This window comes from Vombatus ursinus, unplaced genomic scaffold (genome assembly GCF_900497805.2).
Source record: "Vombatus ursinus unplaced genomic scaffold, bare-nosed wombat genome assembly UNPS02014941.1, whole genome shotgun sequence".
NCBI lineage: Eukaryota > Metazoa > Chordata > Mammalia > Diprotodontia > Vombatidae > Vombatus > Vombatus ursinus.
This window is the reverse complement of record NW_020954719.1, coordinates 6440788-6463420: the sequence shown is the minus strand read 5'-3', so window position 1 is coordinate 6463420 and position 22633 is coordinate 6440788. Positions and strand designations below refer to the sequence as shown.

The following is a 22633-nucleotide window of genomic DNA, read 5'->3' as shown; positions in this document are numbered from 1 at the left end:
TGTTGTTCAGGGTGGAGAGATAGAGCCCTCTTGGTCCCAGCTTCTGACCTGTCCCTTCTGCAGTGGCCCAAACTTCACTCCCCATTGCCCCAGGGAGGAGAAAGATTGGTTGGGATGGGGTTAGTGTGGCTCACCCTCCTTTCCTCCCTTGGCCTCTCAGGTTGCAGACATTGATAGCTCTCCCAGCAAGGAGGAGGAGGAGGAAGACGATGACACCATGCAGAATACTGTGGTTCTCTTCTCCAACACCGACAAATTTGTCCTAATGCAGGTACTGTACTTTGTATGGTCCCATTGTCTGCAGTGGTACATGGTACTATAGAAACATTTGGGGGTCAGGGGGAAGGGCATTAAGGGAGACCCAGGGCCTGCCCCAGGGAAGCAGGCCAGGGGGAAATAGAAAAGGTAGGCAGTCACAGCCTCAGTCGTTACGTTTGAGCCTGAATGGTGATGAGGAAGTGACCATTTTGGAGTACATTCCAGTTTCCCAACATGATCTTCTGTATGAGATCCCTGCTGTCTGATAGCAGGTTCTAAATATTCCAGTCACTTAAACAAATGGAGAAGGTGAGCTGGGGAGAAGGGAGGCCATTGGGTAGTAAGAAGGAAAGGAGAATTAGGGATTAGCAGGGGTATAGGGGAAGAAGATTGAGTTGATGGTAGAAGAAAAGTAGAGGAGAGTCTGTAACGAAAAATGGTTTCTAAAAATTAGAAGAGATTCCCACAAATCTCCCTAAATGATAACTGGGAAAAAGGCCCCAAGGTAGGTAAGGTTAGTCTGATGCCCTCATTTTGTAGTTGAGGAAACTGAATTTTGGATCCTTGCTCTGCTTCTGGGTGACCTTTGGCACTTCCTTTTTCTGGGCTTCAGTTTCTTCTGAAATGAAGGGAACACCAGAGGAGGAGAGGTTATTACTGTTTTGGTGGGTCAGAAACCCTTTCTCAGAATCATGTTTTTAAATGTGTAAAACCAGATAATATAGGATTACAAAGGAAACCAGTTATATGGAAATACAGCCATCCCAGTGTTAAAAAACCAAGTTCGTACGTCCTAGAACCTCTGACCTCGATGATCTCTGAAATTCCTTGGATCCCAGTGAGGTGCAGTGGTAAAGCAATTTGCCCAAGGTCATCATTGATACGCCACTGCTTCTCGGCTTGGTGTCTCAGGAGGAACAGGATAGGAGAATGATACGGAATGGGATGAAAAAAACTGGCGTGTAGCTAGAGGTGCCACTCATCTGTCTGTCTGTGTGTCTTCTTCCAGGACATGTGTGTAGTGTGTGGTAGCTTTGGTCGAGGGGCAGAGGGCCACCTCCTGGCCTGCTCTCAGTGTTCACAGTGCTACCATCCTTACTGTGTCAACAGCAAGGTGAGTCCAGGCCCAGAGCAGAGAGGACAGAGGGACAAAAATTGGGGGATGGAGGCTCACCTAACTTGTCTCACCCAGGGGTAATGTTGGGTTGAGTCGTTTAGACTGTAGTTCACGCTAGTTAAATAGTGAAATTCTCTTCAATGGAGAAGTTCACAGCTTCTACCCCAATCTTGTTGGCTTCACAGGGTAGGGACTTCTGAAAGATAGGGAGAAAGAGGGAAGTGAAGACGGAAAGAACAGGACTTGGGGAGGAGGTGTTAGGTGGTTTTAACTTTATAGGTTGTTTTATTTTGTTTTGTTTTTTGGTGAGGCAATTGGAGTTAACTGACTTGGCCTAGGGTCACACAGCTAGTGTCAAGTGTCTGAAGCCAGATTTGAACTCGGATCCTTCTGACTCCAGGGCCGGTGCTCTATGCACTGCGCCACCTATCGGCCCCAAGTTTATAGGTTTTTAAGAAGCATGAGAATGTTTGATCTTAACTAAAGTTTTGCAGACAGTCATTCAAGCATTTCTTAAGTTCCTGCTTGTCTTAGATGAGGTTGTTGGTGGTGGGATATTGTCTTAGAGGTCTTTAAATCAGCTGTACCCTTCCATGGAGATTCACCATTGAGGGTTTAAGCATGACCCGCTAAAGATGATCCGCCAGTATGTGAAGAGACCTTCATTCATAGGCTGTGAATGCTGGTCTGGTGGGCTAGGGCTTGTTGTGATGGGTCTGGTTTCGGTCTCCATGAGGTAGTGTTCTTCCATGCTCCTTCCTGAAAAGGTCATTTTCCATCCTCTAGATTACCAAGGTGATGCTGCTGAAGGGCTGGAGGTGTGTGGAATGCATCGTATGTGAAGTGTGTGGCCAGGCGTCTGACCCCTCTCGCCTTTTGCTCTGCGATGATTGTGATATCAGCTACCACACCTACTGTCTGGATCCCCCACTGCTCACAGTGCCCAAGGGTGGCTGGAAGTGCAAATGGTAATTGAGAGAGGGACCTGTGTTTTGGGAGAAGTTGGAGGGGGTGGGTGGAAATCCAGGGCCTGTTGGGGAGGGCATTGGCATGACCGAGGGAGGTAGGCCCTTAGATGGTTATGGTATGCTGTTGAGGGTTGGGATAACCGAATGAAGGCTGAGTTGGTGTCCAGGGTTTGGCAGAGGGATGCCAAGATTTGACAAGCTGGTGCTGAGCATCCATTTCCTCTGCCAGGTGTGTGAGTTGCATGCAGTGCGGGGCCGTTTCACCAGGCTTCCACTGTGAGTGGCAGAACAGTTATACCCACTGTGGGCCCTGTGCCAGCCTGGTGACCTGTCCGGCGTGTCGTGCTCCTTATGTAGAAGAAGATTTGTTAATCCAGTGCCGCCATTGTGACCGGTGAGAGGCCCTCTTCCTGCCCTTCCTCCCCTGCTCCCTCAGTCCCACCTCTCAGGCTTGCTTCATGCCTCTGCCCCTCTCTCCTCCCCCAATGCCAGGTGGATGCATGCTGGTTGTGAGAGCCTATTCACTGAGGAAGAGGTGGAACAAGCAGCAGATGAAGGCTTTGATTGCGTCTCCTGTCAGCCCTACGTGGTGAAGCCTGTGGGTGAGTTAGTAGCAGGAGCTGTGGGGAAAGGGGCTTGGAGAACTTGGAGAACAGGCCTCTCATTCTGCCTCTGCTCCTCCCCATTCAGTGCCCATTGCGCCACCAGAGCTCGTGCCTGTGAAGGTGAAGGAGCCAGGTAAGTTGGGAATCATAGAATGTTAGATCTGGAAGGGACCTTAGAGATAATCTGGGCCAACTTCCTCATTTCACAGATGAGGAAACCAAGGCCCAGAGAGAGGAAGATACTTGTCCCAGATCACTCAGTTAGTTAGTGGTGGAGCTGGGACCAAAGGCCTAATGTCCTGATTGCTCCTTTAATGCTTTTTGCCGTTTTACTATCCCTGTTGATAATCTCACCAGAGAACACGGTTCAGGTAGGCAGCTTAGAATAAGGGTGCTGTTGTTTGTCATCTGGGGTATTTAATCTTGGCATTCAGTAAATGGGGAACTTCACTGGTCACGTCAAACCCCTGGGTCCTGGAGAGCAAGGTCAATGTACCCAGGGTTAATGGTAATGAAATCAAAAGTTTGCTCCAGTGCCAGAGAAATTCTTTTTTGAATTTTCCCTTGATTTAATCATAAAGAGTCAGGTCCCTGTTGGTGCTTGGGAACAGACGAAAGTATGCCCGGGGACCCATTTTTCCAGAGAATGTCCAAGTCCCAGGGGCTTCAGTTTAGTCTGTTTCTTCCTCTACCCATTCTTCCATCTGTTTGTGGCTCTGCCCTTGAACTGGGTTAGCGGCTGTTGGCCTGCCTGGCAGCTGTGACTCTCCTAGCCCCTTTACTCCGGAGTCACCTTCTCCCTCCTCTCCCTCACAGAGCCCCAGTACTTCCGCTTTGAGGGAGTATGGCTGACGGAGACCGGCATGGCTGTGCTTCGAAATCTGTCCATGTCCCCCCTTCACAAGCGGCGTCAGAGGCGTGGGCGGCTTGGCCTCCTAGGTGAGGGCGGGCTAGAGGGGCCGGAGCCCTCGGACCCCGGCGGCCCCGACGACAAGAAAGATGGGGACCTGGATGCTGACGAGTTGCTCAAGGGCGAAGGTTTGGCTGAGGGTCAGAGTTTGGGCTAGAAGTGGAGTGGTTGAATGTCAATCTGTCCCAGGATCACACCGGAGCCACTCGCCTTGTCTGGGTGTCTCTGGGAAGACTCCTGGCTCTGCTCTAGGACTGGGTTTGAGGGAGGTGAGCTTTGGGGGAGTATTGTGCCCTCCCACCCACATACCTGACCTTTCTCCCTTACTCTTGCTGGCAGGGGTCGGTGTGGAGCACATGGAGTGTGAGATCAAGCTGGAGGCTCCTGCCAGCCCTGATGGGGAGCCTGGCAAGGAAGAGACTGATGAGGGCAAGAAACGCAAGCGCAAACCGTACAGACCTGGTAGGCGTCTACAGGGCGGGGGTGGACGTGGAGGTGAGGGAAGAGGGGACTGAAGAAGTCCGCCCAGCCCTCCTAGCCACTCCTTATTCGGGTCATACTGCTTTCTAGGCATTGGGGGCTTCATGGTTCGACAACGCAAGTCTCACGCTCGTCTGAAGAAGGGGCCCGCCGTGTTGGTGGAAGTGCTGAGTGGGGAGGGCCAGCCTGATGAGGGTGAGTTGGATTAGGACGCTAGAGTGGGGTGGCGCTCAAGGGCAGGAGGTTCTTGGGGTAGAGAATGGGTGGTGAATTGGACAGGACAGAGGGGAAGGGGAAAGGTTTTAGCTGCCACCCTTCTCTTCTAGTTGTGACAGTTGACCCACCTGCAGAGGGTGCAGTGGAGCAGAGCCCAGCCGAAGGTGATGAGAAGAAGAAGCGTCGGGGTCGAAAAAAGAGCAAGCTGGAGGACATGTTTCCTGCCTACCTGCAGGTAGGAACTAAAACAGAAAGGGCGAGAAGGGAGCACGGGACTGAAGGGTCTAGCAGAGAATGATAACTTTTTGTCCTTTGCCTCCTTCTCTCTCTTCCTACCACGTAGGAAGCCTTCTTTGGGAAAGCACTGTTGGACCTTAGCCGAAAGGCATTGCTGGTGGCTGGAGATGGACGACTGGGCTTTGTGCCAGGCACCCCCAGGGGCAAGGGGGACCCAGGCCCTGATAGAAAAGAGGCTTCTGCTTCACAGAAAGGTCAGTGGATCTCGAAAGGAGGGTGTTGGTTGCTGTAGCAGTTGGGCAAACATTGGAGGGTAGAGTGAAGTGGACTTGAGCATTTAACCATGGCATTGGGTGTCCAGCATAGGCACTAGTAGGAAGGAGGGTATTTCTGATGAGAATGGTGGCTGCTTCTCATAGGGGAGGATGGACCAGATGTTGCAGATGAAGAGTCCAGAGGCCCTGAGGGCAATTCAGAGACTCCAGGTAAGGAACATTGGGGTGAGCAACCAAATTATTTTTCCTTTTTAAATGTTTTATTGATTTTTTTTTCTTTAATATCACTGTCAATATCTGCTACCCTGCCCCAAGCCCTCACCACTTAGTAGAACAAATCAACACATGGGTCATGTGGTTTTTTTGTTTGTTTGTTTGTTTTTAGTGAGGTAGTTGGGGTTAAGTGACTTGCCCAGAATCACATAGCTAGGAAGTATCATATGTCTGGGGCCAGATTTGAACTCAGGTCCTCCTAACTCCAGGGCCGGTGCTCTATCCACTGCTCCACCTAGCTGCCCTCATGGGCCATGTTTGATGATACATATCTTAATCTGCTTCACTGTCAGGCCTCTGAAGTCACAATTAGTCATTGCATTGATCACAGTTCTGAAGCTTTCACTGTCTTCTTTTATGTTATTGTGGTCATCATGTAAATTAAATTACCCTCCTGATTATGCTTACTTCAACCTGTATCAGTTCATACAAGAAGTTTTCCTGGGTTTCTCTGAATTCTTCATATTTGTCATTTCTTACAGCTAAAAAAAAAAAACGACATTCATATCCACTATTTGTTTAGCCACTTTTCAGTCAGTGGATACCCACTTCCTTTCCACTGCAAAAAGTGCTGCTCTAAATATTTTTCATCTATCTGGGACCTTTCTCTCTGTCTTTGACCTCCTTGGGCATATACTTAGCTTAGTTTTGTTGAACAACAGAATCCAAGCACTGCCTTGTGGGATGCTGTGATGGGCATCAGTAGGGTAGAGGGTTCCATGGAGGCACGAATGGCTTTGTACCTATCAGCCTCATTTACTCTTGAGAAGTTGGAGATAGGATGGATGGGAGTCAGAGACTACAAAGTTGTCCCGAAGCCCTCAAACCCTAAGCCAGTAGTTTGTGCTCCCATAGGCCCTGAAGATGGAGGCATCAAGACATCTCCTGTACCCAGTGACCCAGAGAAACCAGGAACCCCAGGCGAGGGAATGCTCAGCTCTGACTTGGACAAGATCCCCACAGAAGGTTGGTGCTCCAGTAAAATCTTCCCTCAAGGGTTTGTTTTGGGTTCCTAGCTGATATGTTTTAAAAGGAATGCGTGTTCTCCATATACGTAAGGTGTAGTGAGTTAAGGGAAGGGTGAGAGAGAGCATTTGTCCTTATAGAGCATCCAGTTAGTGAAGATTCCTTCAAAGGGAAGGGGGCTAAGGCAGATTGGGATAAATAGTCTGGGTTAAACAAATACCAGTTGTGGTTATTATCTATGGCCTTGCTTTTCTTGTTTGGCTGTCATGCCAGGCTAGCAGGCAGGTGGTTCCGTTTTCCCTGGTTCTTCTTCCCAACCAGACTTCAGTGGGTCTTGTTACTCCCTCGTTCCATTCCTTAGCCATGCTTACCCATCCTCTTCCCTTTCCCACACAGAGCTGCCCAAGATGGAATCAAAAGATCTTCAACAGCTTTTCAAGGATGTCCTAGGCTCCGAGCGGGAGCAGCAGATTGGCTGTGGGACTCCCAACCTGGATGGGGGTCACACCCCAATGCAGCAGAGGCCCTTCCTACAAGGTGGTATAGTCAGGAACCAGTTGAGAATCAGGGGTGGGGCTACAGGTTGGGGGAACCCACAGGTTGTGGGTGGAGAAAACCAGTATATTCTTCTTTGTACCGGCCATGCCTGTGACCACTATCTACCTTCTACAGGTGGGCTTCCTTTGGGCAACCTCCCTACCAGCAGCCCAATGGACTCCTATCCGGGCCTTTGCCAGTCTCCTTTCCTTGATAGTAGGTAGGTATCTATACCCTACGTTGTGGTTATTCCTGTGGTCCCTTTTCTCTCCCTTCCTCCCCACCACTTGTATAGACACACAGACTTGGTTTTTCAAGTTATGGCCTAGCTACTACCTTCCTTTCTGTTGAGTCCTGGGTCCCTGCCCTCTTTGTCTCCCTCCATGGATGATCACTTGTCATAGGGGTGGGAGAAGGGACATGGGCTTTGAACCATTGGCCCGCTGTGACCTTCTGCCCCTGCGCCCCAGGGAGCGCGGGGGCTTCTTCAGCCCAGAGCCCGGTGAGCCTGACAGCCCCTGGACGGGCTCAGGGGGCACCACACCCTCCACACCCACAACCCCAACCACGGAGGGTGAAGGCGATGGGCTCTCCTACAACCAGCGGAGCCTCCAGCGCTGGGAAAAGGATGAGGAGCTGGGCCAGCTTTCTACAATCTCGCCTGTGCTTTACGCCAATATTAATTTTCCTAACCTCAAGCAGGATTATCCAGGTATGTGCCAGTGTAGAAAGGGGAGCTGAGGTCTGGTATGGGGCAGTGTCACTTCTGTCCTGTCCCCTTTGACCTCTGACCCTTTGGCCTGCAGACTGGGCCAGTCGCTGCAAACAGATCATGAAGCTGTGGAGAAAAGTCCCGGCCACTGACAAAGCCCCCTACCTGGTGAGGATGAGAAAAGGAAGGGAGGCCAGGGCCCCAGGGGAGTTCCACCTGGAAGAGGGGATCCAGGGCCCCAGGGGAGCTCCACCTGGAGGAGGGGATCCAGGGCCCCAGGGGAGCTCCACCTGGAGGAGGGGATCCAGGGCCCCAGAGGAGCTCCACCTGGAGGAGGGAATCCAGGGCCTTGGGGAAAGAAGGGAGTTTACTTGGAGCTGGTGGTCTCTCCCCCCCCACCTCCACTCCATTCACCCAGGGAATAGGTTTCCAGGTCAGGGTGGGCTTGAGGAACAGAGCACATGACTAAGCTCTGGACCTGATTATCCCTCAGCAAAAGGCCAAAGATAACCGGGCGGCTCACCGCATCAACAAGGTGCAGAAGGTGAGTGAGAGTCTGGAACTTGGGGAATTGGGGGAGAAGCCTGGGGCCTGATGGGAGCCTTAGAATTTGGAGTAGGGAGGGTGTTTTCTGTGGCAGCATACATCCTTAACTGGACAGTGGCATTCCTGGAGCAAGTGGACACCCAGGGCCCTTGTAGCCCATGACTCCCAGGTCCATTCCACCACCTCCATCCCCCAGTCTCACCCATCCTCTCTTCTTATACCCCTACAGCAGGCGGAGAGCCAGATCAGTAAGCAGACCAAGGTGGGCGACATAGCCCGCAAAACCGATCGGCCCACCCTGCACCTACGCATTCCCCCTCAGCCAGGGATGCTGGGCAGTCCCCCTCCAGCTTCTGCTCCGACTGTCTTCATTGGCAGTCCCCCTACCCCAGCTGGCTTGTCTACCTCCTCGGACGGGTTCCTGAAGCCACCAACGGGCACGGTGCCCGGCCCTGACTCGCCTGGTGATCTCTTCCTCAAGCTCCCACCCCAGGTGCCCGCCCAAGTGCCTTTGCAGGACCCTTTTGGACTGGCCCCCACCTATACTCTGGAGTCTCGCTTCCCCACAGCACCACCAGCCTATCCCCCCTATCCTGGACCAGCAGTGGCCCCCGCGAAGCCTCAGATGCTGAGTGCTCCCCCTCGGCCTGGGGCTGGCCAGCCTGGAGAGTTCCAATCCACCCCACCTGGCACCCCAAGGCACCAGCCTTCCACACCTGATCCTTTTCTCAAACCCCGTTGCCCCTCACTAGACAACTTGGCAGTTCCAGAGAGTCCGGGGGTGGGTGGGGCCAAGGCTTCTGAGCAACTGATGTCCCCTCCACCCTTTGGAGAACCTCGGAAGGCCCTAGAAATAAAGAAGGAGGAGCTGGGGGCAGCTTCTCCCAGCTATGGCCCCCCCAGCCTTGGTTTTGGAGACTCACCTTCCTCCGGGCCCCACTTAGGCAGCCTGGAGCTAAAGGCACCGGATGTCTTCAAAGCCCCCCTGACCCCTCGGGCATCTCAGGTAGAGCCGCAGAGCCCGGGTATAGGCCTGAGGCCTCAGGAGCCTCCCTCTGCCCATGCTGTGGCCCCCTCACCCCCTAGCCATGCAGACCTATATCGCTCAGCTCCTTCTGGCTCCTATCCTGAGTCCTATTCACAGCCCCCACTGACACCCCGGCCTCAGCCTCCACCTCCTGAGAGTTGCTGTACCCTGCCACCTCGCTCCTTGCCGTCTGACCCTTTCACTCGAGTACCTGCCAGCCCCCAGTCTCAGTCTAGCTCTCAGTCACCCCTGACACCCCGCCCGCTGTCCACCGAAGCCTTCTGCCAGTCACCAGTCACCCCTTGCTTCCAGTCACCTGACCCCTACTCTCGTCCACCCTCACGGCCCCAGTCCCGGGACCCTTTTGCCCCACTACACAAGCCACCTCGGTCCCAGCCCCCTGAAGTTGCCTTCAAGGCCGGGCCCCTGGCCCATACTCCATTAGGGGTAGGGGGCTTTCCAGCGGCTCTGCCCTCTGGGCAATCAAATGACCATCACGCTAAGAGCTCTGGCGGGCAGCCTCCATCTTTTGTCCGTTCTCCAGGGGCAAACGTGTTTGTGGGCAATCCTTCCCCCATGCGCTTCACTTTCCCCCAGGCAGTGGGAGAGCCGCCCCTGAAGCCCCCTGCCTCTCAACCTAGTCTCCCTCCACCCCATGGGATCAACAGCCATTATGGGCCAGGACCCACTGTGGGCAAGCCCCAAAGCACAAACTACACAGCAGCGGCAGGCAGTTTTCACCCAGGAGGCAGCCCCCTGGGGCCAGGCACCGGGCCACCAGCTGAGGGCTATGGGCTGTCTCCGTTGCGTCCACCATCGGTTTTACCACAGCCTGCACCGGATGGTCCTCTCACCTACCTGCCCCATGGTGCCCCACAGCGGGGGAGCATCACCTCCCCGGCTGACAAGCGAGAAGACTCAGTGTCTGGGATGGCCACCTCCCTGGTGGGTCCTGAGCTGCCAGGTCCCCAGGACCCCAGCATGGCTAATCTGAGCCAAACAGAGTTGGAGAAGCAGCGGCAGGTGAGAGTCTCCAGTGCAGGCGTCTGTGCTGCCTCTGTGTCTGTGTCTCCGCCTTTTTGGTCTTGTGGGTTTTTTCCAGCCCTGGCCAGATAGAGGTGACTGACTTTTCCCCCTCTCTCTTCCTTTATCCTTACCCAGCGCCAGCGTTTGAGAGAGCTATTGATCCGACAGCAGATTCAGCGTAATACCCTTCGGCAGGAGAAGGAAACAGCAGCAGCCACCAGTGCTGTAGGGCCAGGCAGTTGGGGTGCTGAGTCTAGCAACCCTGCTTTTGAGCAGCTGAATCGAGGCCCCACCTCCTACCCTGGGGCACAGGTAGGTGGATTGGCAGGGGGGTAGGAGACCATGCTTCAAAATTGGGAGGCAGGGGTGGCATGGCAGGGCATTGGCCTTCTCACTCTCCTTATACACCTGTTTTCATTCCGGCCACCCAGGACAAAAGTGGCCTTACAGGATTGCCCCCTAACAAACTAAGTGGCTCAGTTCTGGGACCTAGCCCCTTCCCTGCAGAGGAGAGACTCATTCGGCCACCACCACCCCCTACTCCTTCTTCCATTGACATGAATGGCCGGTGAGTCACCAAGGGCGACTGTGAATACAGGCAGGGGGTAGGTTTTGAGTTCTGACTTCTGATCCCACCTGCTGGAAAGAGCACTGGATTTGAAATCAGGAGAGCCCTGGGTTTGAATCCTACCTTAGGCACATATTAGCTGTGTGATTCTTGAGCCACAGCTTCCTAATTTAAAGTAGGGATGAAGATGCTTGTATTGCCTATCTTCCAGAGCTGTGGAAATGATCAAATTAGGTCGACGTGTATAGAGCACTTTGTAAACCTTAATGTGCTCTATAGAGTCAGTTTCTGGTTATTGTGGATACCCAGGCCATCTTGCCTTGTTCCCCTGCTTTCTTTTCCTGTCTTCCTTTCCTCCTCCAATCCTCTGTTCTGGCTCTAACTCCTGGCTCTTTCCTGCCTTACCTTGTCTTTCTGATTCTGTTGTGTACAATTTCAGGCAACTGGTTGGGGGCACCCAAGCCTTCTTTCCACGGGGGCCCTTCTCTGGACCTCTGCCCCCTCAACAGCAACAGCAGCTCTGGCAGCAGCAGCAGCAGCAGGCCGCTGTGGCTTCCATGCGGCTTTCCATGCCTGCAAGGTTCCCTCAACCACCTGGGCCGGAACTTGGCCGGACAATCCTAGGCCCTCCTCTGAGTGGGCTTTCCAACCGCCCTCCTGGCCCAGGGGAGTCACTTCCTGGTCCTGGTCCTGCTCAGTTCATCGAGCTTCGTCACAATGTGCAGAAGGGGCCAGGGCCTGGTGGTGCCCCTTACCATCTTCAGGGCCCCCCTCAGAGGCCACGATTCTTCTCAGTGGCTGAGGACTCCCATCGCCTGGCTCCGGATAGTCTTCGACCTGTGGCAGTGTCCACCCTGCCCCCACAGAAACCCTCAGCTCCTCCACCACCTGAACTGAGTAACAGCCTCCACCCCCTCCCCCATCCCAAGGGTCCTAGCCTTCCTGCTAGCCAGGAGCTGGTTGGCCGATCTCCCTCTAGCACAGAGGCAGGACGTCCACCCCTGGTCCTGGAGTCTGGAAAACTGCCCTGTGAGGAGCCTGAGCTGGATGACGACTTTGATGCCCATAAGGCACTGGAAGATGATGAGGAGCTGGCCCACCTGGGGCTTGGGGTAGATGTGGCCAAGGGTGATGATGAGCTCGGCACCCTTGGAAACTTGGAGACCAATGACCCCCATCTGGACGACTTGCTGAATGGGGATGAATTCGACCTCTTGGCCTATACAGACCCTGAGCTGGACACTGGTGACAAGAAGGACATATTTAATGAACACTTGCGACTGGTAGAATCCGCCAATGAGAAGGCTGAGCGTGAGGCGCTCCTGAGGGGCACAGAACCCAGCCTGTCTGGTGCTGAGGAGCGCCCACCCCCTACCACTGATGGACCTGATTCCCATCTCGCCCCCGGGGCCACTGAAGTGAAGCCTAAATTAGAGGAGGGTGGACACCAGGCCTCTCCTTGCCAGTTCACCGTGGCCACCCCCAAGGCAGACCCGGTGCCTCCTGGCACTCTGGGGCTGGGGCTGAAGCCTGGGCAGAACTTGCTGGGGCCACGAGACGGCAGGCTAAACATGGGTCCCTTCCCTAACAATGTGCATACCGCTGAGAAGAGTCCCTTTGGAAGCACAGCAGGTCCCCCACCCCAGCTGTTGACCTCGAGCCCACTGAGTGGCCCAGGGGGAGCATCCTTGCTGGAGAAGTTTGACCTGGAGAGTGGGGCCCTGACCCTGCCTGGTGGGCCTCCACCGTCTGGAGATGAGCTGGACAAAATGGAGAGTTCCTTGGTGGCCAGTGAACTGCCTCTGCTCATTGAGGACCTCCTGGAGCATGAGAAAAAAGAACTCCAAAAGAAGCAACAGCTCTCTGCCCAGCTACAACAGCCACCCCCACCCCCACCACCCCCACCCCCACCCCCACCGCCGCCCCCACCACCGCCACCGCCGCCACCTCCACCACCGCCGCCCCCACAGCAGCAACAGCAGCAGCACCTCTTGCTGGCCACCTCAGGCACTGCCCAGTCCATGCCTCTGCCCCAAGAAGGTCCACCTCCTGGCCTGGCTGTTACCCCACAACAGCTTGCACTAGGGCTTGGGGCTCGGCAGCCTGGCCTAGTGTCCACCCAGGCGATGATGTCCACCCAGCAACCATCCCATGCCCTGCAGCAGCGCCTGGTCCCTCCCATGGCCATGGTGCCCAACCAGGGGCATATGCTCAGCGGAGGGCAGGCAAGCTTGGTGCCTCAGCAGAATCCACAGCCAGTGCTGGCCCAGAAGCCTATGGGGGCAGTGCCACCATCGATGTGCATGAAGCCGCAGCAGCTGGCGATGCAGCAACAGCTAGCCAACAGCTTCTTCCCTGATACAGGTACATTTTCTTGTAGGAAGGGACGTGGGGGAAATGGGGAGTGGGGGTGGGCCGAGACCTGTAATCCTCATTGTTGTCATTTTAAACTGACTGAATCATGACATTCTGGGTGCTTGTCCCTGTCTCTGAGAACTTTCAGTTGGGGAGCCAGGTTGGATACCTTAGGAGATTACTCACAGTACAAAGGAACATGCATGAAATACTCCATGTGTGGCTCAGTGTTCAGAAGGGAGGAAGGAAACATTGAGTAGGGAAGCAGTTCACTAGTGTTGGGGCTTGAGCTGGGCAGGCAGATATTCAGGGAGTGATTAGTAGATCAGTTTGACCAGAATGGAAAGTTGGGCAGGGGAATAGCAGAAAAATGATAGTAGAAGAGTAAATTTGGGACCAGTTAATGGAGAGTGCTGAATACCATCTTAAATCTTTTTTTTTTTTTTTTTTTGGCGAGGCAATGGGGTTAAGTGACTTGCCCAGGGTCACATAGCTAGTAAGTGTCAAGTGTCTGAGACTAGATTTGAACTCAGGTCCTCCTGACTCCAAGGCCAGAGCTCTGTCCACTATACCACCTAGCTTCCCCCTGAATTTTTTTCTCTATAGGCAACAGGCAGACCCTGAAGGCTTCTGTTGACATATCAAAAGCAGTGTGTTAGGAGCGGTGCCTTTGGCCTCTGACTTCTGTGCCTTACAGAGCAGGCAGACAGAATACTGGGCCTAGGGTGTGGGTGGGGTCTACCAGAAGGTGTCCAGAGTGGAATCATGGCACGTGGCACAAGTCATTGCTTCTAGGCTGTCTTGAGGACAGGAAAGGCGAGGGACTAGACAGGCACTGGGTGGCAGGCATGAGATATGGAAGGGACAGCTAATTCAACATCTTCCCTTATCCTCTGGTACTTTCTTCAAAGACTTGGACAAGTTTGCTGCAGAGGACATCATTGATCCCATTGCCAAGGCTAAGATGGTGGCCCTGAAGGGCATCAAGAAGGTGATGGCGCAGGGCAGCATTGGGGTGGCACCAGGCATGAACAGGTGAGGTATCTACTAGAAGAAGCCTATGTAACTTGGCCTTTCCTCTCCTGACTCCCTTTTCTCTGTCCTCCCCATCCGGCTTCTCTCTCACCTTTTGCCATCTTTTCTCTGACTGGTTCTAGGCAACAGGTGTCCCTGTTGGCCCAGCGGCTCTCGGGAGCTCCTGGCAGCACTGACCTACAGAATCATGTGGCAGCTGGGAGTGGGCAGGTGAGTGAGCAGGTGGAGTTGTGTGACTAGGTGGCATTTGTACACAGAAGGGATGTGCAGAGGGAATGTGTCCTGGCACCCGTATCCATCCCTGCTATTAGAGTGTCCTCATGTAAGAGCTAGTAAGGTGGGTTTGATCAGAAGAACCTAGTGGGAAGGAGGGAGCAGTGACCCCTGGCATCCTTTCCACTGACAGGAGCGGAGCAGCAGTGACCCCTCCCAGTCTCGGCCCAACCCACCCACTTTTGCCCACGGTGTGATCAGTGAGTATGGTGTGACCTGAAGGAGATTGGGGGGAGGGTGAAGGGGCAGGACGATGCCCCACTGGGACCTGTGGCGACCAGGCCCCTTGACTCCTGTTCTCCCTGCTGGCCCAGACGAAGCCGACCAGCGGCAGTACGAAGAGTGGCTGTTTCACACCCAGCAACTGCTACAGATGCAGCTCAAGGTGCTGGAAGAGCAGATTGGGGTGCACCGAAAGTCCCGCAAGGCCCTGTGCGCCAAGCAGCGCACCGCTAAGAAGGCTGGCCGAGAGTTCCCAGAGGCTGATGCGGAGAAGCTGAAGTTGGTCACTGAGCAGCAGAGCAAGATCCAGAAGCAGCTGGACCAGGTAGAGGCCCTTGGCAGAGAAAGGTTAAGAAGGGGGCGTGTGGGCTGAGGCTGAGGCCTCCACCTACTCTTGACATCTTCCCTTACTCCCTGTGATGACACCTAGGTTCGGAAACAGCAGAAAGAGCACACAAACCTGATGGCAGAGTATCGGAACAAGCAGCAGCAGCAGCAACAGCAGCAGCAGCAGCAGCAGCAGCAGCAGCAGCAGCAGCAGCATTCCGCGGTGCTGGCCTTGAGCCCCTCCCAGAGCCCCAGGCTGCTGGCCAAGCTTCCTGGGCAGCTGCTCCCAGGCCACGGGCTGCAGCCTCCACAGGGACCCCCGGGCGGGCAGGCGGGCAGCCTTCGCCTGCCTCCTGGAGGAGTTGCACTGACCGGCCAGCCCAGCGGCCCTTTCCTCAGTACAGCCCTGGGCCAACAGCAGCAGCAGCAGCAGCAGCAGCATCCAGCCGGGGCAGGGACCCTAGCAGGCCCCTCGGCAGGCTTCTTCCCCGGGAATCTTGCTCTCCGAGGCCTGAGTGCCGACGCACGGCTCTTACAGGAACGGCAACTCCAGCTGCAACAGCAGCGAATGCAGCTGACTCAGAAGCTGCAGCAGCAACAGCAGCAGCACCTGTTGGGACAGGTGGCTCTGCAGCAGCAGCAGCAGCAGCAGCAGCAGCAGCAGGGCCTGGGGCCCAAGCCCCAGGGACTCCTGCCTCCTGGCAGCCATCAGGGCCTCTTGGTCCAGCAGCTGTCCCCCCAGCCGCCCCCAGGGCCCCAGGGCATGCTGGGCCCTGCCCAGGTGGCAGTGTTGCAGCAACAACAGCAGCAGCAGGTGCACCCTGGAGGTCTGGGTCCCCAAGGCCCTCACAGACAAGTGCTCCTTGCTCAGCCCCGAATGCTAGGGTCCCCTCAACTGGCCCAGCAAGCACAAGGCCTCATGGCCCACCGACTTGTCATGGCCCAGCAGCAGCAGCAGCAGCAGCAGCAGCAGCAGCAGCAGCAGCCGCCCATGACTGGGCTCTCCCATCTCCAACAGGGATTGATGCCTCCTAGTGGGCAACCCAAGCTGGGCACCCAATCCATGGGGACGCAGCAGCAGCAGCAGCAGCAGCAGCAGCAACCGCAACCGACGCTGGGGCTCCTTAACCAGGGTCGACCTTTATTGCCTCCCCAGCAGCAGCAGCAGCAGCAGCAATTGCTGCCACCCCCAGCCAACTCTCTTACCCAGCAGCAGCAGCAGCAGCAGCAGCAGCAGCAGCAGCAGCAGGTGGCCCTGGGTCCCGGCTTGCCTGCCAAACCCCTCCAGCACTTTCCCAGCCATGGAGCCTTGGGCCCAGCCCTCTTGCTTAGCCAGGGGTTGCCCTCGGGCCTACCAGGCAAAGAGCAAGCTGGGGCAGAGACAGTGCTAGTACCTGAAGGCACTGAAGCCTCCTCAGTGCACCTAGGAGGACCGTTGGCATTGGGTCCTCCTACAGAAGCCCTGCCCCCAGAGCCAGTGGAGGTGAAGCCCCCCCTCCCTGGGGACTCTCACCTCCTCCTGTCCCAACCACAGCCTCATCCTCAGCTCCAGCCCCAGCCCCAGCCCCAGCCCCAGCCCCAGCCCCAGCCCCAGCCTCAGCCTCAGCCCCAGCCCCAGCCCCAGCCCCCTCAGATGAACTCCCTGCAGTTACAGGCACCTCTGAGACTTCCAGGGCAGCAGCAGCAGCAGCAGCAACAGCAAATCAACTTACTCCATCCAGCGGGTGGTGCAAGTCATGGGCAGATGGCTGGTGGGCAACCCCCTGAAGTTACTTCCATGTCCCACCTGCTGACCCAGCCCCTAGGTTCTGTAGGGGAGCGGGCCTCTGGGCTGGATCGACCCCTAAAAGGGAGCCCAAGGCCACAGCCTCCCAAGCCAGGCCCTCTACCCCACCCTGGGCAGGGCCTACCAGGGCATGCGGGAATGCCCACAGTGGGGCAGCTGCGGGCCCAGCTTCAGGGTGTCTTGGCCAAGAACCCACAGCTTCGGCACCTAAGCCCTCAGCAGCAACAGCAGCTGCAGGCCCTTCTCGTGCAGAGGCAATTGCAGCAAGGCCAGGTGCTAAGGCAAACAGTGCCCTACCTGGAGCCTGGGAGCCATCCTTCTTCCTTGCAAGGCCTCCTGGGCCGCCAGCCCCAACCTGGGGGCTTCCTCGGAGCTCCATCAGGGCCTCTACAGGAGCTAGGGGCGGTGCCCCGACCCCAGGGCCCTTCCCGGCTCTCTACCCCACAAGGAGCCATAGCATCAGGGCCAAACCTTGGCCTTGCACAACCCCCTCCTCTGCCATCCAGCCCCCAAGAGCCAAAGAGACCTTCCCCACGATTGCTGCCCCCTAGCCCTCAGCTTCCTGCTGAGGCTCAGCTCACCCCTACCCAGACTGAGATCCCAAAGCTCCAAGAATCCTCCTTGGAGCTACCTTCAGGGGACATTCCACCCCCCTCGTCGGCAGCCTCCCAACTTCCAGATGCTTTCTTTGCCAAGGGACCAGGACCTTGGGAAACCCCAGACAACCTGGTTGAGGCCCATAAGCCTGAGCAGAACAACATGAGGCCTGGAGAGGTGGAGCAGGTGAATGGGCGGGAGATGCCCGAGCCACCCCGTCTCATGATCAAGCAGGAGCCTCGAGAGGAGCCTTGTGCCCTGGGTGCCCAGGTGGTGAAACGGGAGGCTAATGGGGAACCTGTGAGCACACCAGGCACCAGCAACCACCTCTTACTGGCAGGCAGCCGCTCAGAGGCTGGGCACCTGCTCTTGCAGAAGCTGCTTCGGTCAAAGAATGTACAGCTTGGCGCAGGGCATGGACCTGAGGGGCTCCGAGCAGAGATCAATGGGCACATTGACAGCAAGCTGGCTGGGTTGGAGCAGAAGCTTCAGGGCACGCCAGTCGGCAAGGAGGTGAGTACCTTGGCTAGAGAGTGGCCTCTTCTGCTGGGCCTGGAGGCTGCCATGTGTCTACTAAGTGGCATGTCTAATCTCTGCCTACTCTGCCTCCATACATACCTTTAAACCTTTTTACTATATATCTATGACATGAGATGTCCCAGGGGGTTGGGGGGGGGTGGGTAGGCACCCCTTACAGTGGATGTGTCTGTCACAGGATGCTGCAGCCAAGAAACCATTGACCCCCAAGCCCAAGAGGGTACAGAAGGCGGGCGACAGGGTGGCAAGTTCCCGGAAGAAGCTCCGGAAGGAAGATGGGGTGAAAGCCAATGAGGCCCTGCTGAAACAGCTGAAGCAGGTGACCCCCAAGAATCCCAGCTGCACAGTCCCCCAGGGCAAGTGGGAGGAGGTTGGGGGGTGTCCCTTGGGAGTTCCTTTTCTAGCCATAGGGGCTTAAGTACTCATGTTCTCATGGTTTTTATTCTGTCTCCCCACCCAGGAGCTGTCCTTGCTGCCACTTACAGAACCCAGCATCACCAACAATTTCAGCCTTTTTGCTCCCTTCGGCAGTGGCTGCCTCATCAATGGGCGGAGCCAGCTGAGGGGGGCCTTTGGGAGTGGGGCACTACCCACTGGCCCTGACTACTATTCCCAGCTTCTTACGAAGGTCTGGAAGAGGCGGCACCATGCTGAGATGGGAGGGCTCAAGGGAATTCTTAGCCTGGCATAAGGTAGGGGCATCAAGATGACTTGTTCACCGTCAGACTTGCTATTCCTTTTTGCCCCCCTAGAATAACCTGAGTAACCCGCCAACGCCGCCTTCCTCGCTGCCGCCTACCCCACCCCCATCAGTACAGCAGAAACTGGTGAATGGGGTCACTCCTTCTGAGGACCTGGGGGAGCAACCTAAAGATGCGGCCCCTGCCCGAGAGCCTGATGGGGGACCACGGGGTAAGCAGGGGATGGTGAGATGAGGCAGAGGGAGAGGCCCCTAACTGCCTCCTTCCTGCTCCCTCCCTCCCTCTGGTTTTAGTTTTGAAAAGGACCAGTTTGGTGGTCTGACTGCATAAAGGTCACCAGCACCCAAGACTGTAGTAGATCTTCCCTTGAAGAAAAAAATAGATCTCCATCATCTCTTTCCCATCCGTTATACAGAGAGTCATTCTTTGTAACAAAAGCATAATGAGTTTTTTCTGTTCCCTTACCACCTCTGAAAACCCAGACTTTGGAAGCATGTGGAGGTGGGGACAGAGTTAAGCTTCATGTGCTCAGGCAGACCCTGTGGTATGGAGAAACTGTCAGAGCAACAGAACCTAAGAAATGAGAAGCCTGAGATGCTAGAGAGGAGAGACCCCTGTATTCCATATCCCTTCTCTCCCTCTGCTCCTAGATGCTCCTGAAGTGAAGAGCTTGGACCTGCTGGCAGCGCTCCCCACTCCTCCTCACAACCAGACTGAGGATGTCAGGTTGGAAATGAAATGAGGAGTGGGGTGGGGTGGGGTGCTTGGCTCCCCTGCCATGGGGATTTCCTGTGGGGCTGTGACATCCCCAGGCTTAAAGAGACTGAGGAAGGGTGACCCATTGTGGTGCAAACATGCCTTGTGTCCCTGATCTCTAGGATGGAGAGTGATGAGGAGAGCGACTCCCCTGACAGCATCGTGCCAGCTTCTTCCCCTGAGAGTATCCTGGGAGAGGAGGCACCTCGATTTCCCCAGCTGATGTCAGGCCAGCAGGAGCAGGAGGACAGGGCCCTGTCCCCAGTCATCCCCATCATCCCCCGGGCCAGCATCCCAGGTGTGTGTATGTGCCTGAGGAAAAGCAGACATTGTGGCAGAGCAGAAAAAGGGCTAGCTTTTGGTGTCAGGAAAGAGCTAGGTTCGAATCTTACCTTCTCTATTTGACCTCCCTCAGCCCTAGTTTTTGTCTGCAAAATTGGAATAATAATACTTAAGAGTTATTGTGGGGATCAAATGAAAGAATAGTTTTTAAACCGCTAGGTAAATATTAGCTGCTGCTTTGTTTTTATTGTTAGGTTTTTGTTCTTGTTGAGGGGGGAGGGTTTGAAATCAGCTGGCCTTCAAGGTCTTCCCTGTCCTATTTAGTCTTCCCAGATACCAAGCCATTTGGGGCTCTGGAACTAGAACCAACAGGAAAGCTGTCTGCCAACACCTGGGAAAAGGGCAAGGGGAGTGAGGTGTCCGTCATGCTGACTGTTTCTGCTGCTGCTGCCAAGGTATACCAAAGTGGTGGGGGGGGTTGGGAAGCAGGGGGCAGATGGGAGGAGCCTTGGCAGTACCACACTCAGGGTGCTCCGATGACACATCTCTCCCTCTTCTCTCCATCCTCCCTCCCCCTCTATGTCAGAATCTGAATGGTGTCATGGTGGCTGTGGCAGAGCTGTTGAGCATGAAGATCCCCAGCTCCTATGAGGTGCTGTTCCCAGAGAGTCCTGCCCGTGCAGGGGGTGCCGAGGCCAAGAAGGGGGAAGTGGAGGGGCCTGGTGAGTGTGGCAGAGATCGGGCAGGAGGTGAGGGGAGAAGGGGTGCCATGCCACTCTAGATTCAAAGGGTAGTGGGTTCTTCCTCACTTCTTCCTACAGGTGGTAAAGAGAAAAGCCTAGGGGGAAAGCCCACCGAGGGTGGCAGTGACTGGCTGAAACAGTTTGATGCAGTGCTGCCCGGCTATACCCTCAAGAGCCAGCTGGACATCCTGAGCCTCCTCAAGCAGGTGGGGCCCTGGGATGGGAGGGGTCAGAGCTGGGGGGGTGGGGGTGGGGGTGGGGGTGGGTAGGGGCAGTGCTAACAGGGCAGAGGGCCTCAGAGGGGCAGGTTCAGGGGTTTGGGAAGGAACAATGATGGATACCAGGTTAGTGTCCTGGGCACAGTCGGGAGGCTTGAGTGGGCTTCCTTGTTCTGATGGTATGGGATTGTCTCTGTAGGAAAGCCCTGTCCCAGAGCCGCCTGCCCAGCACTGCTATATCCACAACGTCTCCAACCTGGATGTCCGTCAGCTCTCTGCTCCACCCCCTGAGGAGCCTTCCCCGCCCCCTTCACCCTCGGCTCCTTCCCCTGCCAGCCCCCCAGCTGAACCCTCAGCCCCATCACCCCCACCACTAGTTCCCTCACCTCCGATGCCTGAAGCAGCTCGCCCCAAGCCCAGAGCCCGGCCCCCTGAAGAGGGGGAGGATTCCCGGCCACCCCGGCTTAAGAAGTGGAAAGGGCTTCGCTGGAAACGGTTACGGCTGCTGCTGACAATCCAGAAGGGTGGTGGACGACGGGAGGGTGAGCGGGAGGTAGCAGAGTTCATGGAGCAGTTGGGCACAGCCCTCCGACCTGACAAGGTGCCCCGTGACCTTCGGCGCTGCTGCTTCTGCCATGAAGAGGGTGATGGAGCTACTGACGGGCCAGCCCGACTCCTCAACCTAGATCTAGACCTCTGGGTCCACCTGAACTGTGCCCTGTGGTCCACAGAAGTTTATGAAACTCAGGGTGGGGCGTTGATGAATGTCGAGGGTGCCCTCCACCGAGGGCTACTGACCAAGTGTTCGCTGTGCCAGCGTACGGGAGCCACTAACAGCTGTAACCGGTTGCGATGTCCTAGTGTCTACCACTTTGCCTGTGCCATCCGGGCCAAGTGCATGTTCTTCAAGGATAAAACGATGCTGTGCCCCCTGCACAAGCTGAAGGGGCCCTGTGAGCAGGAGCTGAGTTCTTTTGCTGTCTTTCGACGCGTCTACATTGAGCGGGATGAGGTGAAGCAGATTGCTAGCATCATCCAGCGTGGTGAGCGGCTGCACATGTTCCGGGTGGGAGGGCTAGTGTTCCATGCCATTGGGCAGCTGCTGCCCCACCAGATGGCCGACTTCCATAGCGCCACAGCCCTGTACCCAGTTGGCTATGAGGCCACGCGCATCTACTGGAGCTTACGCACCAACAACCGGCGCTGCTGTTATCGCTGCTCCATCATCGAGAACAACGGGCGGCCCGAGTTCATCGTCAAGGTCATGGAACAGGGTTTGGAGGACCTGGTCTTCACTGACGCATCCCCCCAAGGTGAGGCTCTCAGGAGTCAGGGACCAGCTACTGTGTGGGTGGGTTATCTTATCCATCCTCCCCTTTGTTTGGAAGAACTCCTTCCCAGCTCTAATACACCAAGGCCTTTGGTTTTTAGTCTTTGTCTTCTGTGGCCTAGCATCCATTAGACTGGGCAGGTTTTTTGTTGTTCGGTTTTAATCTTTCCTGCTGTTCTTTTTTTTTTTTTCTCTCCTCATTTGAGGTGGAAAGAACTCTTTCCATGTCCCCACGGATTGAGTCCAAACTTCCCTTAGCCTGATCTTAACCCATCAGTATTTTCCCTTGCTTAGAAGCAGCATTAAATGAAACCCTGGCCAATGTTGACTATATTTAGGGGTGGGGGTAGAGATAAATTTTTTCATATTCCTACTTTATATTCCTCACTGTCTTTAGAGCAGAGGATCTGGCCCACAGGGGGCCATTCCTGTTTTATTTACTATTATTTTTTTCTTTTTTGGTGAGGCGATTGGGGTCAAGTGACTTGCCCAGGGTCACACAGCTAGTAAGTGTTAAGTGTCTGAGGCTGGGTGTGACTCCAGGGCCAGAGCTCTATTCACTGTACCACCTAGCTGCCCCTGGCCATTCCTGTTTTAGAGGGAAGAAGTCAAAGCGTAGGCCACTGGTGGGGGAACCTGCCACCTCGAGGCCAAATGTGGCCCTTTAGGTCCCCAAGTACAGCCCTTTGACTGAAGCCAAACTTCACAGAACAAATCCCCTTAATAAATAACAATAAATATAAATATAAA

General features: G+C 55.4%; 1 protein-coding gene across 5 annotated transcripts in view; it reads left to right on the top strand.

Moving 5' to 3' along the window:
* KMT2D (lysine methyltransferase 2D) overlaps positions 1–22633 on the top strand; it is a 36971-nt gene that overhangs the window by 10120 nt on the left and 4218 nt on the right. For 3 of the 5 annotated variants that reach the window (XM_027844414.1, XM_027844412.1, XM_027844411.1), the window contains 36 exons: positions 161–271; positions 1268–1372; positions 2162–2343; positions 2573–2737; positions 2836–2945; positions 3034–3081; positions 3765–3986; positions 4198–4320; positions 4429–4533; positions 4665–4789; positions 4898–5045; positions 5211–5276; positions 6195–6305; positions 6702–6842; positions 6978–7062; positions 7313–7554; positions 7649–7722; positions 8048–8098; positions 8330–10150; positions 10289–10465; positions 10585–10721; positions 11161–13085; positions 13988–14111; positions 14234–14321; positions 14518–14584; positions 14699–14931; positions 15037–17829; positions 18032–18172; positions 18314–18481; positions 18606–18765; positions 19205–19280; positions 19433–19608; positions 19917–20047; positions 20179–20314; positions 20387–20541; positions 20753–21866. In XM_027844414.1, coding sequence (XP_027700215.1) covers positions 161–271; positions 1268–1372; positions 2162–2343; positions 2573–2737; positions 2836–2945; positions 3034–3081; positions 3765–3986; positions 4198–4320; positions 4429–4533; positions 4665–4789; positions 4898–5045; positions 5211–5276; positions 6195–6305; positions 6702–6842; positions 6978–7062; positions 7313–7554; positions 7649–7722; positions 8048–8098; positions 8330–10150; positions 10289–10465; positions 10585–10721; positions 11161–13085; positions 13988–14111; positions 14234–14321; positions 14518–14584; positions 14699–14931; positions 15037–17829; positions 18032–18172; positions 18314–18481; positions 18606–18765; positions 19205–19280; positions 19433–19608; positions 19917–20047; positions 20179–20314; positions 20387–20541; positions 20753–21866 — 11836 coding nt within the window. The remainder of the gene's footprint in view (positions 1–160; positions 272–1267; positions 1373–2161; positions 2344–2572; positions 2738–2835; positions 2946–3033; positions 3082–3764; positions 3987–4197; positions 4321–4428; positions 4534–4664; positions 4790–4897; positions 5046–5210; positions 5277–6194; positions 6306–6701; positions 6843–6977; positions 7063–7312; positions 7555–7648; positions 7723–8047; positions 8099–8329; positions 10151–10288; positions 10466–10584; positions 10722–11160; positions 13086–13987; positions 14112–14233; positions 14322–14517; positions 14585–14698; positions 14932–15036; positions 17830–18031; positions 18173–18313; positions 18482–18605; positions 18766–19204; positions 19281–19432; positions 19609–19916; positions 20048–20178; positions 20315–20386; positions 20542–20752; positions 21867–22633) is intronic. The other 2 variants (XM_027844415.1, XM_027844413.1) reach the window with 1 other exon arrangement.